Source organism: Pelophylax lessonae, assembly GCF_965119305.1.
Source record: "Pelophylax lessonae genome assembly, chromosome: 5".
NCBI classification, from domain to species: domain Eukaryota; kingdom Metazoa; phylum Chordata; class Amphibia; order Anura; family Ranidae; genus Pelophylax; species Pelophylax lessonae.
In genome coordinates, this window is record NC_138772.1 from 458,282,377 (window position 1) to 458,300,299 (window position 17,923).

Here is a 17,923-nt window from a genome sequence, read left to right on the forward strand (position 1 = left end):
GAGGGACCATGGGAAGATTTAGCCATTGATCTGTGCGACATTCCATCTGGACACCATCTTTTAGTTGTTGTGGACTATTATTCAAGGTGGCAAGAGGTGTTAGTTCTCACTAAAGCTACATCATCAACTGTAATTGAGGGGTTGGAGAGCATTTTTGCATCTCATGGGTTGCCTAAACGGATTATGAGTGATAATGGTGCCCAATTTACTTCTCAGGAATTTCAGGATTATCTGAAATCAAATGCTATTGAACATCATCGTACAACTCCATACTGGCCACAGGCTAACGGGGAAGTGGAACGCCAGAATCGAACCTTGCTGAAAGCTTTGAGGATTGCTCATTTAGAGAGAAGAGACTGGAAAAAGGAACTGTGGCGTTTTCTTTTGGCTTATCGCACAACTCCGCATACTGTCACTGGCGTTAGTCCTGCGGAACTTCTTTGTGGTCGCAAATTCAGGACAAAATTGCCAGACATTGGGGGTCCTCCTACAAGTCAGAAACCTTTTCAGCATGTTGATGAGGAAAGGAAGATCCGGGCTGAACAGTATGCAAACCACCGCCGCCATTGTCAACCTAGTGGCCTTCAACAGGGTGATAAGGTGTTGCTTCAAAGTGATCGGTTTAACAAACTGGCTCCGTCCTTTGAACCTGAGCCTTATGTTGTAAAGGAGAAAAGAGGTACTCAAGTGGTTTTAGAGGATTTAGATGGTCACACAAAAGTGAGTAATTCCTCATTTGTGAAGAAATTTATTGAGTCAGAAGGTCAAGTATCGGAAGATGGCGAACAGGCAAAGAGTAGTGATGATACTGCCAGTGATCCAGACTTCAATCCACAACCATCCACATCGGAATGGCCAAGAGAAAAACGAGCAACAAATCCACCGGCCTACCTTAAGGACTATGTGTATAGTCAGGAGTTTATAGTTTAAATTTTTAGTTGTTCATCCATGCATTTTGTTAATCTTATTAATACGTTGTGCATGTTATGTTTTATTCAAAGAGAGGAGGGAATGTAGTATGGTAAGCAACGGGTTAAGTTGCTGTCTGCAAAATGTTACAATTATGTATATGTCTGGGAGCTGGGTGTGGCTGAGGTTAGTTGCATGCTGATGTGCAGTGAATAAAGAAGCAACCTGAACAGCCTGTCTGTGTTAATACACTACACCTTACGACCTAACTTTTTTCTGTTGCAGTTAAGCAACTCAGCCTGGTCACCTTCCCACCCCCAGCTCATGACTGGGCAGTGAAGGATCAGAAGCAGACTGATAAAGGTCTTCCTTCTGTTCTCTTCTTTTGTAAACATGTTCATGCAAGCATCTGTGCATGCAGCACACCTGATTGGCCCCAATTGCAGCCCTTCCTTTTTCCAGTAGTGCTTCTATACAGGGGAAGAAGAGTGTATTAAAATGCAGGTATATATAATAGTTAAATATACCTTTTAGGATGTAATAATAAATACATAAGTCCATTTATTGGTATCTTTAATGACAGCCTGAAGCTCAGCTTCAAAGATTAGAAGACAATAAAGTGTTTTTTTTTTTAATATTTTTATACTGTTGGACAATGGTTACTAGGTGTGTAAGCTTATAGGTCTCAGCATTACCGCCAGTAAACCATCTGCTCTTATGTATATACTGTATCACCGATCACTTTATGTGTTGTTTGAAGTTAAAATACAATGTTGACATTTTTAAAGAAACATTGTTCCATTTTTTTTGTTTTTGTTTCTCTAGCCTACAAAGAAAAAATGAAGGAGCTGTCCATGTTGTCCCTGATTTGCTCTTGTTTCAACCCTGAGCCCCGAAACCTCAATGCATACACATATGATGGTAAGTACATTCAAGTAACAATACAGATATGGTTCTTTTTTACTTGTAGCCAATAAGGTTATGTAAATGTTTTGCAAATCATCAGTTGTAGCTCTTGAGGGATAAGGGCAGTATATTTATAATAACACAGTTGATAATTTACTTAGGACCTATGACATGACATAAGACACAAAGGGGTTGATTTACTAAAACTGGAAAGTAAAAAAACTGGTGCAGCTCTGCACAGAAATGAATCAGCTTCTAACGTCAGCTTGTTCAATTAAGCTTTGCCAAAAAAATAGAAGCTGATTGGTTTCTGTGCAGAGCTGCCCTTTCCAGTTTTAGTAAATCCACCCCAAAGTGGCAAAAAAAAAGTCTGGTTTGTAAACTTGGCGTGAATTATTGGGCCAGAAAATATTAAAGCTAAAGGACTAGACTTATAGTCATCAAGCGTTTTTAGAAGAAGATTGGGCCAGAACATGGCTTTATCTCAAAACACAAAAACATTAAAAACAATTACATTACAGGTTTTATAGCAGTATAAAACATGATTGCAAACATTTTTAATATTGCAGTTTACCAATTCTTAGATGAAATGGCTGCATTCATTTTATTCTTTATTTAGACTTTCTTTCTTCTCTTTTCATCTGGTGATTATGCCGGTAAGTTTGTCTTTCCTCAAAAGAACAAGCTCTCTGCAGATCTATCAGTTTACTGGGATGAGACAAATCATTTAACTCTGACAGCGGCGCTTTCAATGATCAGCTTTTATTTATTCATGAAAAACCTTTATCTTAAATGGAAAAAAATGTCTGCTGTAACTGATTAAAAAGTGTGAGCTGGATTTTTGCTTCAAATTGTTAGTGCATTGAAATCTACTAGTTATCCCTCAAAGTGGGTTCAGGGGAGTCCTCAGCTATAACACCCCGGGCTGGATCAGGCCCAGGGAGGGGAGCGGTACTCACAGCATCCCAGGAGGCAGTAGAGGCCGCATCCGCGGGCCAGGGGTCCTCCGTCTCCGCAGGCAGGGCACCGGGATCCTCAGGACCAGGAAGAGACTTGTGTGGGGTCTGCTTTGTGGAGGATTTAGCGAAGAGTTTCATCATGGCCTCCCTGGCGGAGCTGGACAGTCGGGCGCCATCTTGGGATGCAGGATCTGTAGGCCCCGGCGTCTCTCTGCCCCTCTGAGACATCTCCCCAGTACTGGACACGCAGCCGGCAGGTAGGTATAAGCGTTAGGAGATCGGGGAGGTAAGTATAAGCGACGGATGGCAGCGGATTCTGCAAGTATCAGGATGAATGTCAGGATCAGTGGCGGAGAGAGCGCTCGGCACGTCTGTCTACATCAGCTGCAAGCCACGCCCCCCGAAATCTACTAGTACATTTAACCCTAACACCCCCCCCCCCCAGACAGTCAATGCTGCTGTCTGCTGTGCCCCCTGTGCTCCTTCACCCAGAGTGGAGACACTGTAATACAGGGAGTGTGTTACTAGCCAGATTACTAGGTGAAAATATAGGGAAAAAATCCGAAAAATGAAAAGTAATGCAGCCACCACATCTTATGATTGGTAACTTGCAATATGTTACATTTTTAGTCTTTAATAAGGGCACGATTTGCAGTACTAGACTACTGCAGTGTCATCTGCTAGATCAATACTGGTATCACATCTCTTACAACCAAACATAAAAATTTTTCTTTACCGAGTTGCAACTCTGCTAATAAGTGCTTAAGACATGCTAAAATGACAATCAAAATACTGTTCAGAGACCACATTTGCATGCTTTAAAGTGGAACAGCTGGAAGGGGTAGGCCTTTGCCATAATACAAGTGCATACTTGTACATTATGGCAAACTTACGTAATAGTGTACCTCCCTCTAGTGATGACATGTCCAGCCTTTCTCTTGCTGCTTTTCCCCCACCACCACCACCATCTTCATTTATCATTTCCACTGTTTCTTCTGGGAGACACATCGCTTCTGTTTAGCCATTGGGCAGCCAATGATCATTTAACTTCTGCATATGCATCACAAAATGAAATAGAGTCTGTAGTCCTCATTATAACCACATGTAATTGTTATATTCTAGATATGGAGGTGAAACAGATTAACAAGCGTGCATCTGGGCAGGCATTTGAACTGATACTGAAACCCCCGTCCCCCATCTCCGAGGTCCCCCGGACTTTGGCCTCTCCAAAGAAGAAGGATGTTTCACTAGAAGATATACAGGCAAAACTGGAAGCTGCAGAGGAGAGAAGAAAGGTAACTAAAGTCTCTTCATTAGAGAGTAATGCAAACTAATTCTTGCTCGTGATTCTATTGGCTAAAAGAAAAAATCAATAATTACAAATATAATGGGGCTGTGAATATCTTTAGAGTTAGTACACACAGGATAATAGTACTCTGGAAAGTGGCCCCTTATTATGACCTTGGCCTAAAAGAACCCCCAGATATGACAAGGCATTTTTCTAGTCTAGCCAGTTTTTGGGAAAGGTCCTATGCTTTTGGGTCAGATAGATGTCTTTTGGCCAAATGCTCCTTAGAGAAACAATTGGTTGGCCATAGGAACATTGCTAGGTTTGCAATTTATCACAGACAACACTGACAGTGTATATGTGTGTAATGGGAAAGGGCAAAGCATGCTGCAGCAAAATGGGGGTGTGGTCAAAATGTATGCATGTGTTAGGTCACAAACCCCCAACTATAGCAAACCAACCCTGCTCCCCCCCCCCCCTTATTACCGAGCCACTGATCTGCAACCACTGGCACTCATCAAAACAAACCAATCTTATGCAGCCTCTAACCTCCATAAGAACAAATCACCCACTCTTGTGCAACTTCTGGTACCCACTAGAGCATACGTCAATTACGCATCCACTGACCTCCAGCAGAAAAAAAAAGCACTCCCCCTCCCTTTTTTGCAACTACTGGCACCTATCAATGCATACCTCCAGTATGCAGCTGCTAACTCCCACCAGACAGATCAGCATCCCTTGTGTAAATATTGTCCCTCACCAAGGTAGACCCTCTATTATGTAGCCACTAACCTGTACCAGAACAGATCACCATCTCTTGTGAAACCAAGTCACCTGAATGTATGATTGCTTTCTTATGTCTATGGCCACTCTAAGATAACACTTTCATGAAGATACACAGTGTGTAGTTTTTAAGATTCTTCCACAGATTTCCACCATACCCAACTTCTAAAACATGCGAAAAAGATACATTTATGAGTGTGGTTGTTCATTTTCATTAATTAAAGAGGCACTGTCACTTTGCCCATTCAGGGAAAAATGACAGTGCCTTCTAATAGCCCAGACCCCCAGAAAGGTATAATTACCAATCCACACTACTTCACTGCCTCCCTAGCCACCCTAGGTAAGCTCTGGTTTTGAATGATGTTGGAGCTTAGCTGGTTGCTGCCCCAATTCCACCCCACCCCCTCACTCCATGTGGGAAGGTCACATGTTCCCCCATACCTAGAAGCCCCGCTGTGTTGGCTTTAGCCTTGAAAAGGTGCTGCAAATATGCATAAAGGAGTGTAATGTTTCTTATTACAGCACTGGTACTGTTTATGTTAACAGAGTACATAGACCCACCTACTTTCAATGTGCAATATTCATGATGTAACCTGTATCTCAGCATCTACAACACAAAAGCAAACAAGAATTTTCTAAACAGTTTGATTAAAAAGCATTGTGCATATATATATATATGTATATATATATATATATATATATATATATATATATATATATATATATATATATACACACACAGTATCTCACAAAAGTGAGTACACCCCTCACATTTTTGTAAATATTTTATTATATCTTTTCATATGTCATCACTGAAGAAATTATACTTTGTTACAATGTAAAGTAGTGAGTGTACAGCTTGTATAACAGTGTGTGTGCTGTCCCCTCAAAATAACTCAACACACAGCCATTAATGTCAAAACCGCTGGCAACAAAAGTGAGTACACCCCTGAAAAAGGCCAAATTGGGCCTAATTAGCCATTTTCCCTCCCTGATGTCATGTGAATCGTTAGTGTTACAAGGCCTCAGGTGTGAATGGAGAGCAGGTGTGTACAATTTGGTGTTATCGCTCTCACTAGCTCATACTGGTCACTGGAAGTTCAACATGGCACCTCATGGCAAACAACTCTGTGAGGATCTGAAAAAAAGAATTGTTGCTCTACATAAAGATGGCCTAGGCTATAAGAAGATTGCCAAGACCCTGAAACTGAGCTTCAGCATGGTGGCCAAGACCATACAGCGGTTTAACAGGACAGGTTCCACTCAGAACAGGCTTCACCATGGTCGACCAAAGAAGTTGATGTGCTCAGCGTCATATCCAGAGGTTGTGTTTGAGAAATAGATGTATGAGTACTACCATCATTTCTGCAGAGATTGAAGGGGTGGGGGGTCAGCCTGTCAGTGCTCAGACCATATGCCGCACACTGCATCAAATTGGTCTGCATGGCTGTTGTCCCAGAAGGAAGCCTCTTCTAAAGATGATGCACAAGAAAGCCCGCAGTTTGATGAAGACAAGCAGACTAAGAGCATAGATTACTGTAACCATATCCTGTGGTCTGATGAAACCAAGATAAACATATTTGTTTCAGATGGTATCAAGCGTATATGGCGGCAACCTGGTGAGGAATACAAAGACAAGTGTGTCTTGCATACAGTCAAGCATGGTGGTGGAGCTACAGTTCAATGAGGGAACCATGAATGCCAACATGTACTGTGACATACTGAAGCAGAGCATGATTCCCTCCCTTCGTAGATGGGGCCGCAGAGCAGTATTACAACATGATAATGACCCCAAACACACCCCCAAGATGACCACTACCTTGCTAAAGAAGCTGAGGGTAAAGGTGATGGACTGGCCAAGCATGTCTCCAGACCTAAACCCTATTGAGCATCGGTAGGGCATCCTCAAAAAGAAGGTGGAGGAGCGCAAGGTCTCTAACATCCACCAGCTTCATGATGTCATCATGGAGAAGTGGAAGAGAACTCCAGTGGCCACCTGTGAAGCTCTGGTGAACTCCAAGAGGGTTATGGCAGTGCTGGAAAATAATGAAGGCCACACAGAATATTGACACTTTGGGCCCAGTTTAGACATTTTCACTTAGGGGTGTACTCACTTTTGTTGCCAGCGGTTTAGACATTAACGGCTGTGTATTGAGTTATTTTGAGGGGACAGCAAATTTACACTGTTATACAAGCTGTAAACTAACTACTTTACATTGTAGCAAAGTGTAATTTCCTCAGTGTTGTCACATGAAAAGATATAATAAAATATTTACAAAAATGTGAGGGGTGTACTCACTTTTGTGAGATGCTGTATATATATATATATATATATATATATATATATATATACATACACAGCGCTCAGCATAAATGAGTACACCCCAACAGATTTGTCAGAAAACCTATAATCTCCTTTCAGAATCACCATTTTCTATGGGACGCTATACTACAAAATACTCCCACAAATGCGGCCCATTGATCGCAACCAAGATTTGATAATTTTCACACACAAAAAAGTATTTTTCCCAACAAGTTCATACAAGACCATGTTGCAAAAATGAATCCCCCAATTAAAGTCTTAGGAGCAAAGCTACATTTTAGACAACAAAATCCTAATGAACAAGAATTCAACTGCAGGTGAGTCTAATTATTCATTAAAAAGGGCTCCAGCAGAGAGTTGATTATAAAAGAGCATTACTTAAGAAAGAGAACCCCTTCCCATTTCATGCTGTCAGCAATGGCACTACATGGAAGAGAAATGTCACAAGGCCTGAGAAAAAAATATTTCTTTACACAAGAAAGGTGAAGGCTACATGAAGGTCAGCAAAGCATTACTTATCAGTCAGAATATTGTAGCAAAAGTGATACAAAAATGTAACAAAGATGGAAATGCAACCATCTCACAGAGACCTCCAGGCCGTCCATGGAAGTTAACACCTCGACAGGAGCGTCTTCTGATGAGAAGGGTTGAAGAAAATTGCCATGCAAATTCACTGCAATTAGCTAAAGAAGTAGAAAGTCACACTGGGGTGGCTAGAATTCGCATGGGCCCATGCTGACTACTACATACAGACTACTGGGACTTTGTACTCTGGTGTGATAAGACCAAGATAAATGTTTTTGAAACGTATGGCTTTAAAACTGTATGGCGTCACAAAGGTGAGGATTATAAAGAAAAATGCATGGTGCCTACAGTGAAACATGATGGTGTCCTTCTGTGATGTTGCATGGGTGCTGCTGGTGTTGAGGAGCTGCATTTCATTGACGTGTAGCACCCTATAGGTAGGTGCTAGGTAAAAGTATAGTGGGCTTTGCCTGCCTAACAGCAGGGCTATGATTTCAGCTGGCTGTCATGTCTCCCAGGTGTGTCTGCTGAGAGGGGAGTCTCCCCACTGGCTCCATGAGAGGATTCTCATTGGGCAGTGGAGGAAACCCAATCAGAGACACACTCAGGCCTGTATCTACCCCCAGAAGGCAGATTCTGCCGCAGAGGATTCTGGGAGTAGGTATAAGTTTGGAGGGAACTCATGGCGCAGAGTCCCAGGAGGGAGAGTACGGCTGTCTCTCCTCCTGTCAGAAGGATCTGGTGTCTCAGGTGGCGGCCTGGGAATCCAGAGAGTGCTGAGGTGAGCTGCAGAGGGGATCCGGTGTGCCGAGGAACAGCGGAGAAAGAGGGGTTCAGTTCCTAGAAACTGAACTGTCCCTGAGGGTCTGCCTAGTGTAGAGGGGACCACTCCAGTGAAGGTCTCAGGGATCCAGGAGTCAGCTATCTGTAAAGGGGGCACCAGTGGTTAGGCCCTGAAGAGTCAGTGTACAGTCTGAGGTGTACAGAGTTAAGAGTTGCAGCAGCACAAGCAGCGACAAGGAGCTACCTCAGCCAGTGAAGGGCTGGAGGGAGCTGTTTAGTGACTTTTGAGCTAAATCGAGTATCAGGAGTCAAGCATTCTACAATCCTGGATCTTCTGAGTTAACAAACAAGTTAAAGTCGAAGTTCTAGCACTATTCAGCAAATCAGTATCCTTAAGCACCAGGAAGCATTTTTCTGTTCAGTGTCCCAGTTAAGCCTAGAAGAGCCAGATGAGTATCCCACTCATTCCCTTCTCCCATCCCCAATATACAATAAACAAAACAAACCAAAGATGCCGGAATGGTTATTGTCTCAGTTCTCACACCTGGGTTTATAACTTAAATGTGTTGAAAAGTGTTACCGGTAACAATGGCAGACCCAATGATATTGAGAAATATTGAAGAAATATTGCTACATATGGCATCATGAATTCACAGATGTACTGCTCTATATTGAAAGAGAGGATGCTACCTTTACTCCGTGCCCTTGGTCGTCTTGCACTTTGCAACATGACATGGATCCAAAACACGCATCTAAAGCCATTGTTGCATTTCTGTAGAAGAACAGGGTGAATGTGATTTAGTGGCCATGTATGTCTCCTGATCTGAAGACACAAGTTGAGCATCACTCTCCATCCAGCATCCAGGCTCTAAAGGAGGTGGTTCTTGAAGAATAGAAAAAGATAGATGTTGCAATATGTCGCCAACTGTTCATTCCATGCCTAGAAAATTTGGTGCTGTCCTTACAAATCATAGAGGTCCTACAAAATTTTAGATGTAGCAGATTTTGTTGTGGGATATTTTCAATTTTGCATCAACTAATTTGAATAAAACTGAAGATTTTGTAATCTAAGTAATATTATTACCCTATTTTCATGTAATGAGCAAAACAAATCTTCTATAAAACTCAGTTTTGTCGAAATTTTGGAAATTGTACTTGTGTTCATTGAGATATTGATTAACCTGCCTAGCGGTATCTCCGAGCGTGACTCGGGGTGGATTTTCCATACTGTTATCGGTATCCCCGAGTCACGCTCGGGGTGGATGGGCAGAGTGCGCAGCAGTGTCTTACCTTCTCCTGGTGATCCAGCGATGATCTCCCATTGTTGTGATCGCCAGCCGTCTGAGATCCCCGCCGCTCGTCTGTCCTCCGTCGGTGTGATGACTTCCTAGTTCCGTACCCTGCAGCAGCAATGCTGCATGGGAGCGGAACTAGGGAGGGAAATTCAAACGTTGAACGTTGCACAAACACACACATAACATTTATATTATATATATTTATATATATATATATATATATATATATATATATGTATGTATGTATATGTATGTATATATATATATATATATATATATATATATATATATATATACACACACACACACATATATATATATATATATATATATATATATATATATATATATATATACACACATATATATATATACACCTATATATATATATATATATATATAATATAACGCATGAATTATAATCTAATCAATAATATAATTTTATTATATAATATAATATATATATATATATATATATATATTATATTATATATTATATAATAAAATTATATTATTGATTAGATTATAATTCATGCGTTTGTGTTTCAAATTTATCACATCTGGGATGTCTACTAGAGTCTTGTTTTGGTCAGGTTTAAGTCAGTAATTACTAAGAATTGTAGGCCTATAATACATAACACCAAATTTCCATGAAAAAAATTGTACGGCTTTTGGTACAGAATTCCTGACATAATCATACCGCCAGGGAGGTTAAAAAGGGGTGTACTCATTTATGCTGAGCACTGTATATTTGAACTGCATGGATTTTTTCTGTACAAAACTGGTGTTTTAACTTAATAGATTGATTCATAATCATATGATTCTTTATTCCTCAAAATTCTATTTTGTTTTAACTTAAAGTCTCAGGAAGCCCAGATCTTGAAGCAACTGGCAGAGAAACGAGAGCATGAAAGGGAAGTTCTCCAAAAGGCTTTGGAAGAAAACAATAATTTTAGTAAAATGGCTGAGGAAAAACTGATCCTGAAAATGGAACAAATTAAAGAAAACCGTGAGGCCTACCTAGCTTCCCTCTTGGAACGTCTTCAAGAAAAGGTAAAGCCAAATGTTGCCAAAATGTATCAGACAATTTACCAGTTCTTGCGGTGCCAATAGCATCTTCTTAGTCTGTTTCCTTTATGAAAAGCTGGAGAGGGGAGAGGATACATGAAAAAGATGTTGCCAAACCCTTAGCTTCTCTGCTAACAATGGCATTTTTGTGTAAAGTATAGGATGATCGCACTCCAGCCTATTTCTTTATTGGTTTTGATATTCTCTGCTAGCTTGGGCAAAAGAAGGTGTGCAGACCCAAGAACTCAAAGTTACCCCACCGAAGGGTTTATTTATTTATTACAGGTACTTACAGTTGTGCTCATAAGTTTACATACAAAAGGAAAACCTAGCGCTGAGAACTAATTACTAAAGAAGAGACCCAAAAAGTTAACATATGGCCAAAAATGAGTTAAAAACATAGTAACAAAAATAGCATGGGGAAAAAATAGCATGGAGAAAAATCTGTATGGAAGAAATAGCCTTGGGTCCTGAGTCGGGGGTGCAGCTGTTTCATAATAAATCCCAAATGATAGAAGCACTACTGAACAAAAAAGGAGTTTTAGCGCTCACCAACACAGAAAAATACACCAAGGCTAAACATGTTGGAATACAATGTCACAGTTTAATGTGATAAAATGATTAAAAACTTGTCCACAGAAGCTCCGATGGGAAGATGGCAAAAAGAAATAACCCCATCCGCAGGTCACCATAAGAAACATGGACAATGGAACAATACCTGCAGGGGTGGCTGGTGCTGTTGCTGATGTATCCAGGAAAGCAGATGGTAAGGGGCTGTGATGTAGCTGAAGGATCACACCAGGGAGTGCATCACTAAGGAGAGGCGCCCGCTCGAGATGGATGTGGTGACACCTCTGTGTGCACTGGAGGATCAGTCACACACACAGGGCTCGTCGGCTCCTCCAGCACTCCTGTGTCCTGAGCCGCGTAGACTGATGACGTCATCATAAGTTTACATACCATGGTAGAATTTATGATTTCTTGGCCATTTTACTGAGAATATGAATGATAACACAAATACTTTTCTTTCACTCATAGTTAGTGTTTGGCTGAAGCCATTTATTATCAATCAACTCTGTTTACTCTTTTTAAATCATAATGACAACAGAAACTACCCAAATGACCCTGATCAAAAGTTTACATACCCTGGTGATTTTGGCCTGATAACATGCACACAAGTTGACACAAAAGGGTTTGAATGGCTATTAAAAGGTAACCATCTTCACCTGTGATCTGTTTGCTTGTAATTAGTGTGTGCATAAAAGGTCAATGAGTTTCTGGACTCCTGACAGACCCTTGCATCTTTCATCCAGTGCTGCACTGACGTTTCTGGATTCTGAGTCATGGGCAAAAGAAAAAGATCTGCGGGAAAAGGTAGTTGATCTGTATAAAACAGGAAAGGGATATAAAAAGATATCCAAGGAATTGAGAATGCCAAACAGCAGTGTTCAAACTCTAATCAAGAAGTGGAAAATGAGGGGTTCTGTTGAAACCAAACCACGGTCAGGTAGACCAACTAGAGTTTCAGCCACAACTGCCAGGAAAATTGTTCAGGTTGCAAATAAAAACCCACAAACAACTTCAGGTGAAATACAGCACTCTCTGAAAACATGTGAAAACATGTGGTGCAGCTGTTTCAAGATACACAATAAGGAGGCACTTGAAGAAAGATGGGCTGCATGGTCGAGTCGCCAGAAGAAAGCCATTAATACGCAAATGCCACGAAGTATCCCACTTACAATACACCAAACAGCACAGAGACAAGCCTTAAACCTTCTGGCACAAAGTCATTTGGAGTTATGAGACCAAAATTTAGCTTTTTGGCCACAACCATAAACGCTACATTTGGAGAGAAGTCAACAAGGCCTGTGAAGAAAGGTACACCATTTCTACTGTGAAACATGGAGGTGGATCGCTGATGGTTTGGGGATGTGTGAGCTACAAAGGCACAGGACATTTGGTCAGAATTGATGGCAAGATGAATGCAGTATGTTATCAAAAAATACTGGAGGAAAATTTGCATTCATCAGCCCGGAAGCTGCGCATGGGACGTACTTGGCCATTCCAACATGAGAATGTTCCTAAACACCAAGTTGACCTGTCATTGGCTACAGCAGAATAAAGTGAAGTTTCTGGAGTGACCATCTCTGTCTTCTGACCTCAATATCATAAAGTCACTCTGGGGAGATCTCAAACGTGCAGTTCATGCAAGACAGGCCAAGAATTTACAGGAACTGAAGGCTTTTTGCCAGGAAGAATGGCCAGCTTTACCATCTAAAAAGATAAAGAGCCTCATCCACAAATACCACAAAAGACTTCAAGCTGTCATTGATGTTAAAGGGGGCAATACACAGTATTAAGAGATGGGGTATGTAAACTTTTGATCCGGGTCATTTGGGTAGTTTCTGTTGTCATTATGATTTAAAAAGAGTACCAGTAAACACAGTTGATTGATAATAAATGGCTTTAGCCAAACACTAACCATGAGTGAAAGAAAAGATTTTGTGTTATCATTCATATTCTCTGAAAAATGGCCAAGAAATCATAAATTCTGCCAGGGTATGTAAACTTATGAGCACAACTGTATATAGCCCAGTCATTTTACACAGCGCTTTAAATACTTTTCATATATTGTACATTTACATCAGTCCCTGCCCTCAAGGAGCTTTCAATCTAAGGTTGCTAACTCACATGCATACACATACTAAGGCCAATTTAGAAAAGAGCCAATTAACCTAGTAGTAACATGTCTTTGGAGTGTGGGAGGAAACCAGAATACCCAGAGGAAGCCCACGCAGGCACAGGGAAAACATGCAGACTTCAGGCAGGTAATACCATGGTTTGGAGTCCGAACCGACAACACTAGTGCTGGTAGGTGGAAGTGCTAACCACTTAGAAAATGTTTAACTCAAGCAAGTACCAAAAAATAAATATCAGCTTTGGGTCAGCTGACTCTGTAAAACAGACCTATACTGATATAATTATGTAGACTACCATTGCTGACCCCTCCTTTTGACAATGTTAGTTCCCTGGCTATCATGAATTTGGTTTTGTATGAATATGTTTCTGACAGTTACAAAAAACAATTGCTTAAATGTAATTACTTATCATTTAAGAAAAATGACTCCAAAACATAGCAAAACCTCTGGCAGACTGTACAGAATTGCTCCTAAAAAGAAAAAAAATACATTTATTTGTATTATTTGCAATAATTATTCAAACTTTAAATGTTTTTGCTTTTTATATAATTGAAATAGACAAAGAACACTTATGCACTACTCAATGTTATATAAATATACAGGAAAGAACTGCCAACACTAAATGTGTCGCCATATGTGAAAATAATACTATTTGTGTGAAGTATGGCGCTCCATCCAACTAACATAAAAAACACACATTGACGTGCCTTACTGGGCAGTGATCCCAACCTCCAGTGTTGCAAGCTAGAAACATATATATAATTCAAAAGCAAGATTTAAATATGTCATGAAGTCACAAAAATAGTTAAAAATATATAACTGTGATCAGGAAGTTCCTTGTGTGGAGATTCCACAGTGCTCCACCACTCCATATATAAATATATAAGTGCAAACAGGGAATTCCTTATATTAGTGAGTCCACTTCAAAATAAACCATGCTCAAAAACTGTAGCATGCTCAGCTCAGCTGAGCATGCTACAGCTGAAGTACAAACCCATACTTTCATATGGGTCAAACTGCGCATTTGTGAAATCAGTTATTCAATCTTTATCCAAATCTCCACTCCTCAGTCCCCCATTATTTGTAAATAAAAATCTACATAGTGTAGTATTTCCATAAAACTATTTCTAACCACTTCCCGTAAACCGACATACCTGTACGTCGGCTTGAAGAAGTGGTTGTACCGGGGTGATGCCTGCAGCTCCGATCAAGTAGCCCGGAATCTATGTCACAACGTCACTTCCAGGTAACTCAAAAAACTAACAGTATTCAAAAATGCAGATTTCAGCATTTTGAATACTTTGAAGTGCAGTGGAGGGGTTTGGGGTCTTTTAGACCCCAGATCCCTCCATAAAGAGTACCTGTCACTGGCTATTACTGTCACAAGGGATGTTTACATTTCTTGTGACAGCAATGAAAGTGATCAGATTTATTTATTTATTTTTTTAAGGAACAGTGTTAAAAATAAGAAATAAAATATTTCGCGCGCACCTAAGACAACACATACGTTAGTCGTGCCCGCAAATGTAAACGGTGTTCAGATCGCACAGAGTGAGAGCAATAATTCTAGCAAAACACCTCCTCTGTAACTCTAAACTGGTAGCCGTTAAACATTTTTAAAGCATCACCTATGGAGATTTTTAAGTATGTGCGCAATTTTAAACCGAAACATGTTAGGTATCTATTTACTTGACGTGACATAATCTTTCACATTATACAAAAAAATTGGGCTAACTTTACTGTTTATTTTTTTTTAAATTGAGTGAAGTGTATTTTTTGCATTTGAAAGACCGCTGCGCAAATACTGTGTGACAGAAAATATATTTTAATGACTGCCAATTTATTCTCCAGAGTCTTTGCAAAAAAAAATGTATACATATATATATATATATATATATATATAATGTTTGGGGGTTTTAAGTAATTTTTTAGCAAAAAATACTGATTTCAACTCGTAAACAACACGTGTCAGAAATAGTCTTGGTCCTAAAGTGGTTAAAAGTGATAGAAAACACTCACATGTAAAAAGCACTCCTAAATGAGTGTCCTAAAGCAAAAAAAAGTTCAAAGGATTACTCTTAGCCCAACTTCTGGTATCTGCCGCGACTGAAAGTGACGTCACCTGGCTCCTCCCAACGTGTTGCGTCACAAACCACATGACTTCCTCTGGGTTTCTTTAAACAGTTTTGTTGTGCCAATAATAACAGCTTGAAATGTATGATAAATCATAAAATAGTAATATTGGAAATAATACATACAGCTTCTTCTTAACATTCTCCTACTGTCCAATTTCAGCACAGATTTTCTGTGCTACAACAAATATAGTTTCCATTTTAGGAACTTTATTGCAGTGTCCTGGAAATGTTCTCATTCTTTACCTTACCATCTATTTGTGTTGTCTTTTAGGAAAGGCATGCTGCTGTGGTCCGCAGGAACAAGGAAGTCCAGGAAGAACTATCTGGCTGAACACAGATGATGATTAGTCTCCTATTTGCCTATATTTACGGATCATGCGATAACGATATGGAAAATGTTTGACATCACAAATCAAGAAGAAAACCAACAACAAGAACTCATTGAACAAAAAAAAAAAAAAAAAAAAAACTTCAAAAGTGTGGTCTCTTTGCAGAATGATTTGCTTCATGTTATAAAAAAAATTTAAAAAAAATGGGTCTTATTTTGTAAATATTTACATTTTTGTTAAAAAATTACAAGTATTGCATTATGCAAGTTATTTCATAATCTTACATGTCCTGTAACAGGCTTTAGGTGTTGTCTGTTTCTTCTGAATCAAGTTTGCTGAATCCTCCCCGAATTTCATGTCAAATCTAATAATCTCATTTCCTGCTGTTTTTCTTTGGAAAGTAACTTACGTATAAGTACTCATGAGGTTGGTGGTGGTAGGAAGGCCAGCTATCACTGAGCCATAGCACATATTTTGTAAGCTTTCCACTTTGTTAATTCAGTCTTTCTATCCCAGGTACAATGATGTTACTACATGTCAGTGTCCAGACAGATTCTTTATGTCAGAAATACAATGAAAATCTCTTTTCCTTGTGTGTCATAGTACAGCGTTACAGTGGTTTCCAGTGTGGGCTAAACTGCTATTCTATTCATTTATACAATTTGTAGCACTTGGAGAACAGGTATCACTTGGGTTTTATGTTCAAAGTCTAAATGAAGAGCCTTTGTTTATTCATTCATAATGACCACTCAGATATTCCCTTTTAAAATCCCAAGTGCCACAAGGGAAAACAAATAGGAAGATCTGATTGGTTGCCATAGATAGCTAGACTCCTTCAGACATCCTCGGTTATAAGGTCCATTAACATTGTTTAGTTATCGAGTGAAATACAGCCAAGAGGCAAATAGGGTTTTGATTTTTAATACAATAACTTTAGCAAAAACACCAGTAGAGATAGCAAATAAGATGAAACAACAATGTTGCACAGGGGCCCTCTAATATGCAAAAATGGGTCTTGTTCTCCTAGCAATAGCTCCCTGAAATCTGTTATAGGGAACACGTCAATGACGTCTGTTGCCATTAAAAAGGTTTTCTTTGTACGACATAACACATGCTCTTAACAATACCTCTATGTGAAATCTGTAAGATTACTTGTTCTACCAGGAGAAACTTGCCTTTTTCTCAGCAGTATGAGGGTTACCTTTAAAAGCAAAAAATAACCTGAATATGTAACCAGTAAATCTACAGGGATCATTAGACAGGGTGCACGTGCCAAGTGTGGAATTGCCTAACAGCCGCAGAGTGTCAAACATAGTTGCGATTTTGAAATTGTTCCTTGCCCCATTGAAATTGCTGCCTGCATATTCTACTCTTCATTAGTGCTATTTCCTGTATGTCATTGTGAGCAAGCTGTGGTTAATAAAGAATTGGGGTTCTGAGATCTTAAACATGCCTCTTGGCTTGCTTGTTATTTCATCGTCATTTAGATCTTTTTTTTTTTTTTTTTTTTTTTAGATAAAGTTAACATTTACTGAATGTAATTCTGTCAGCATTTTGAAAACTCTCAACAGGCAGAATATATTGAAATCAAGCTCCCATATGTACTGGTGCATGTTCACATTCCTTGCGAAAAGCTGTGAATCCCAAAGGATTGTTACTACATGAATTATGAGCTTATGATATTTTACAGTGGGCCAGTGAGACTGCCTATCATAGCAATGTGTGGAAATGGGTGAAGGCCCAAGCTTTCAACTGCAAGAAATGCTTCAGATTTGCATTTTTTCAAATTTTTAATTCACTTTTATTTAATATTTATTTAGTATTATTTATTTATTACTATTTTTAAGTTTTTTTTTTTTGTAAATGCCAAAGGGATAGAGGTTAATTAATTTATTTTATTATTATTATGTATTTATTTACT

General features: G+C 39.5%; 1 protein-coding gene across 1 annotated transcript in view; it reads left to right on the plus strand.

Moving 5' to 3' along the window:
* STMN2 (stathmin 2) overlaps positions 1-17,450 on the plus strand; it is a 73,847-nt gene extending 56,397 nt beyond the window's left edge. The window contains exons 2-5 of the mRNA XM_082259764.1: positions 1,735-1,830; positions 3,897-4,069; positions 10,633-10,824; positions 15,945-17,450. Of these exons, the coding sequence (XP_082115890.1) occupies positions 1,735-1,830; positions 3,897-4,069; positions 10,633-10,824; positions 15,945-16,004 (521 nt within the window). The 3' untranslated portion in view covers positions 16,005-17,450. The remainder of the gene's footprint in view (positions 1-1,734; positions 1,831-3,896; positions 4,070-10,632; positions 10,825-15,944) is intronic.
* The last annotated feature ends 473 nt before the right edge of the window (positions 17,451-17,923 follow it).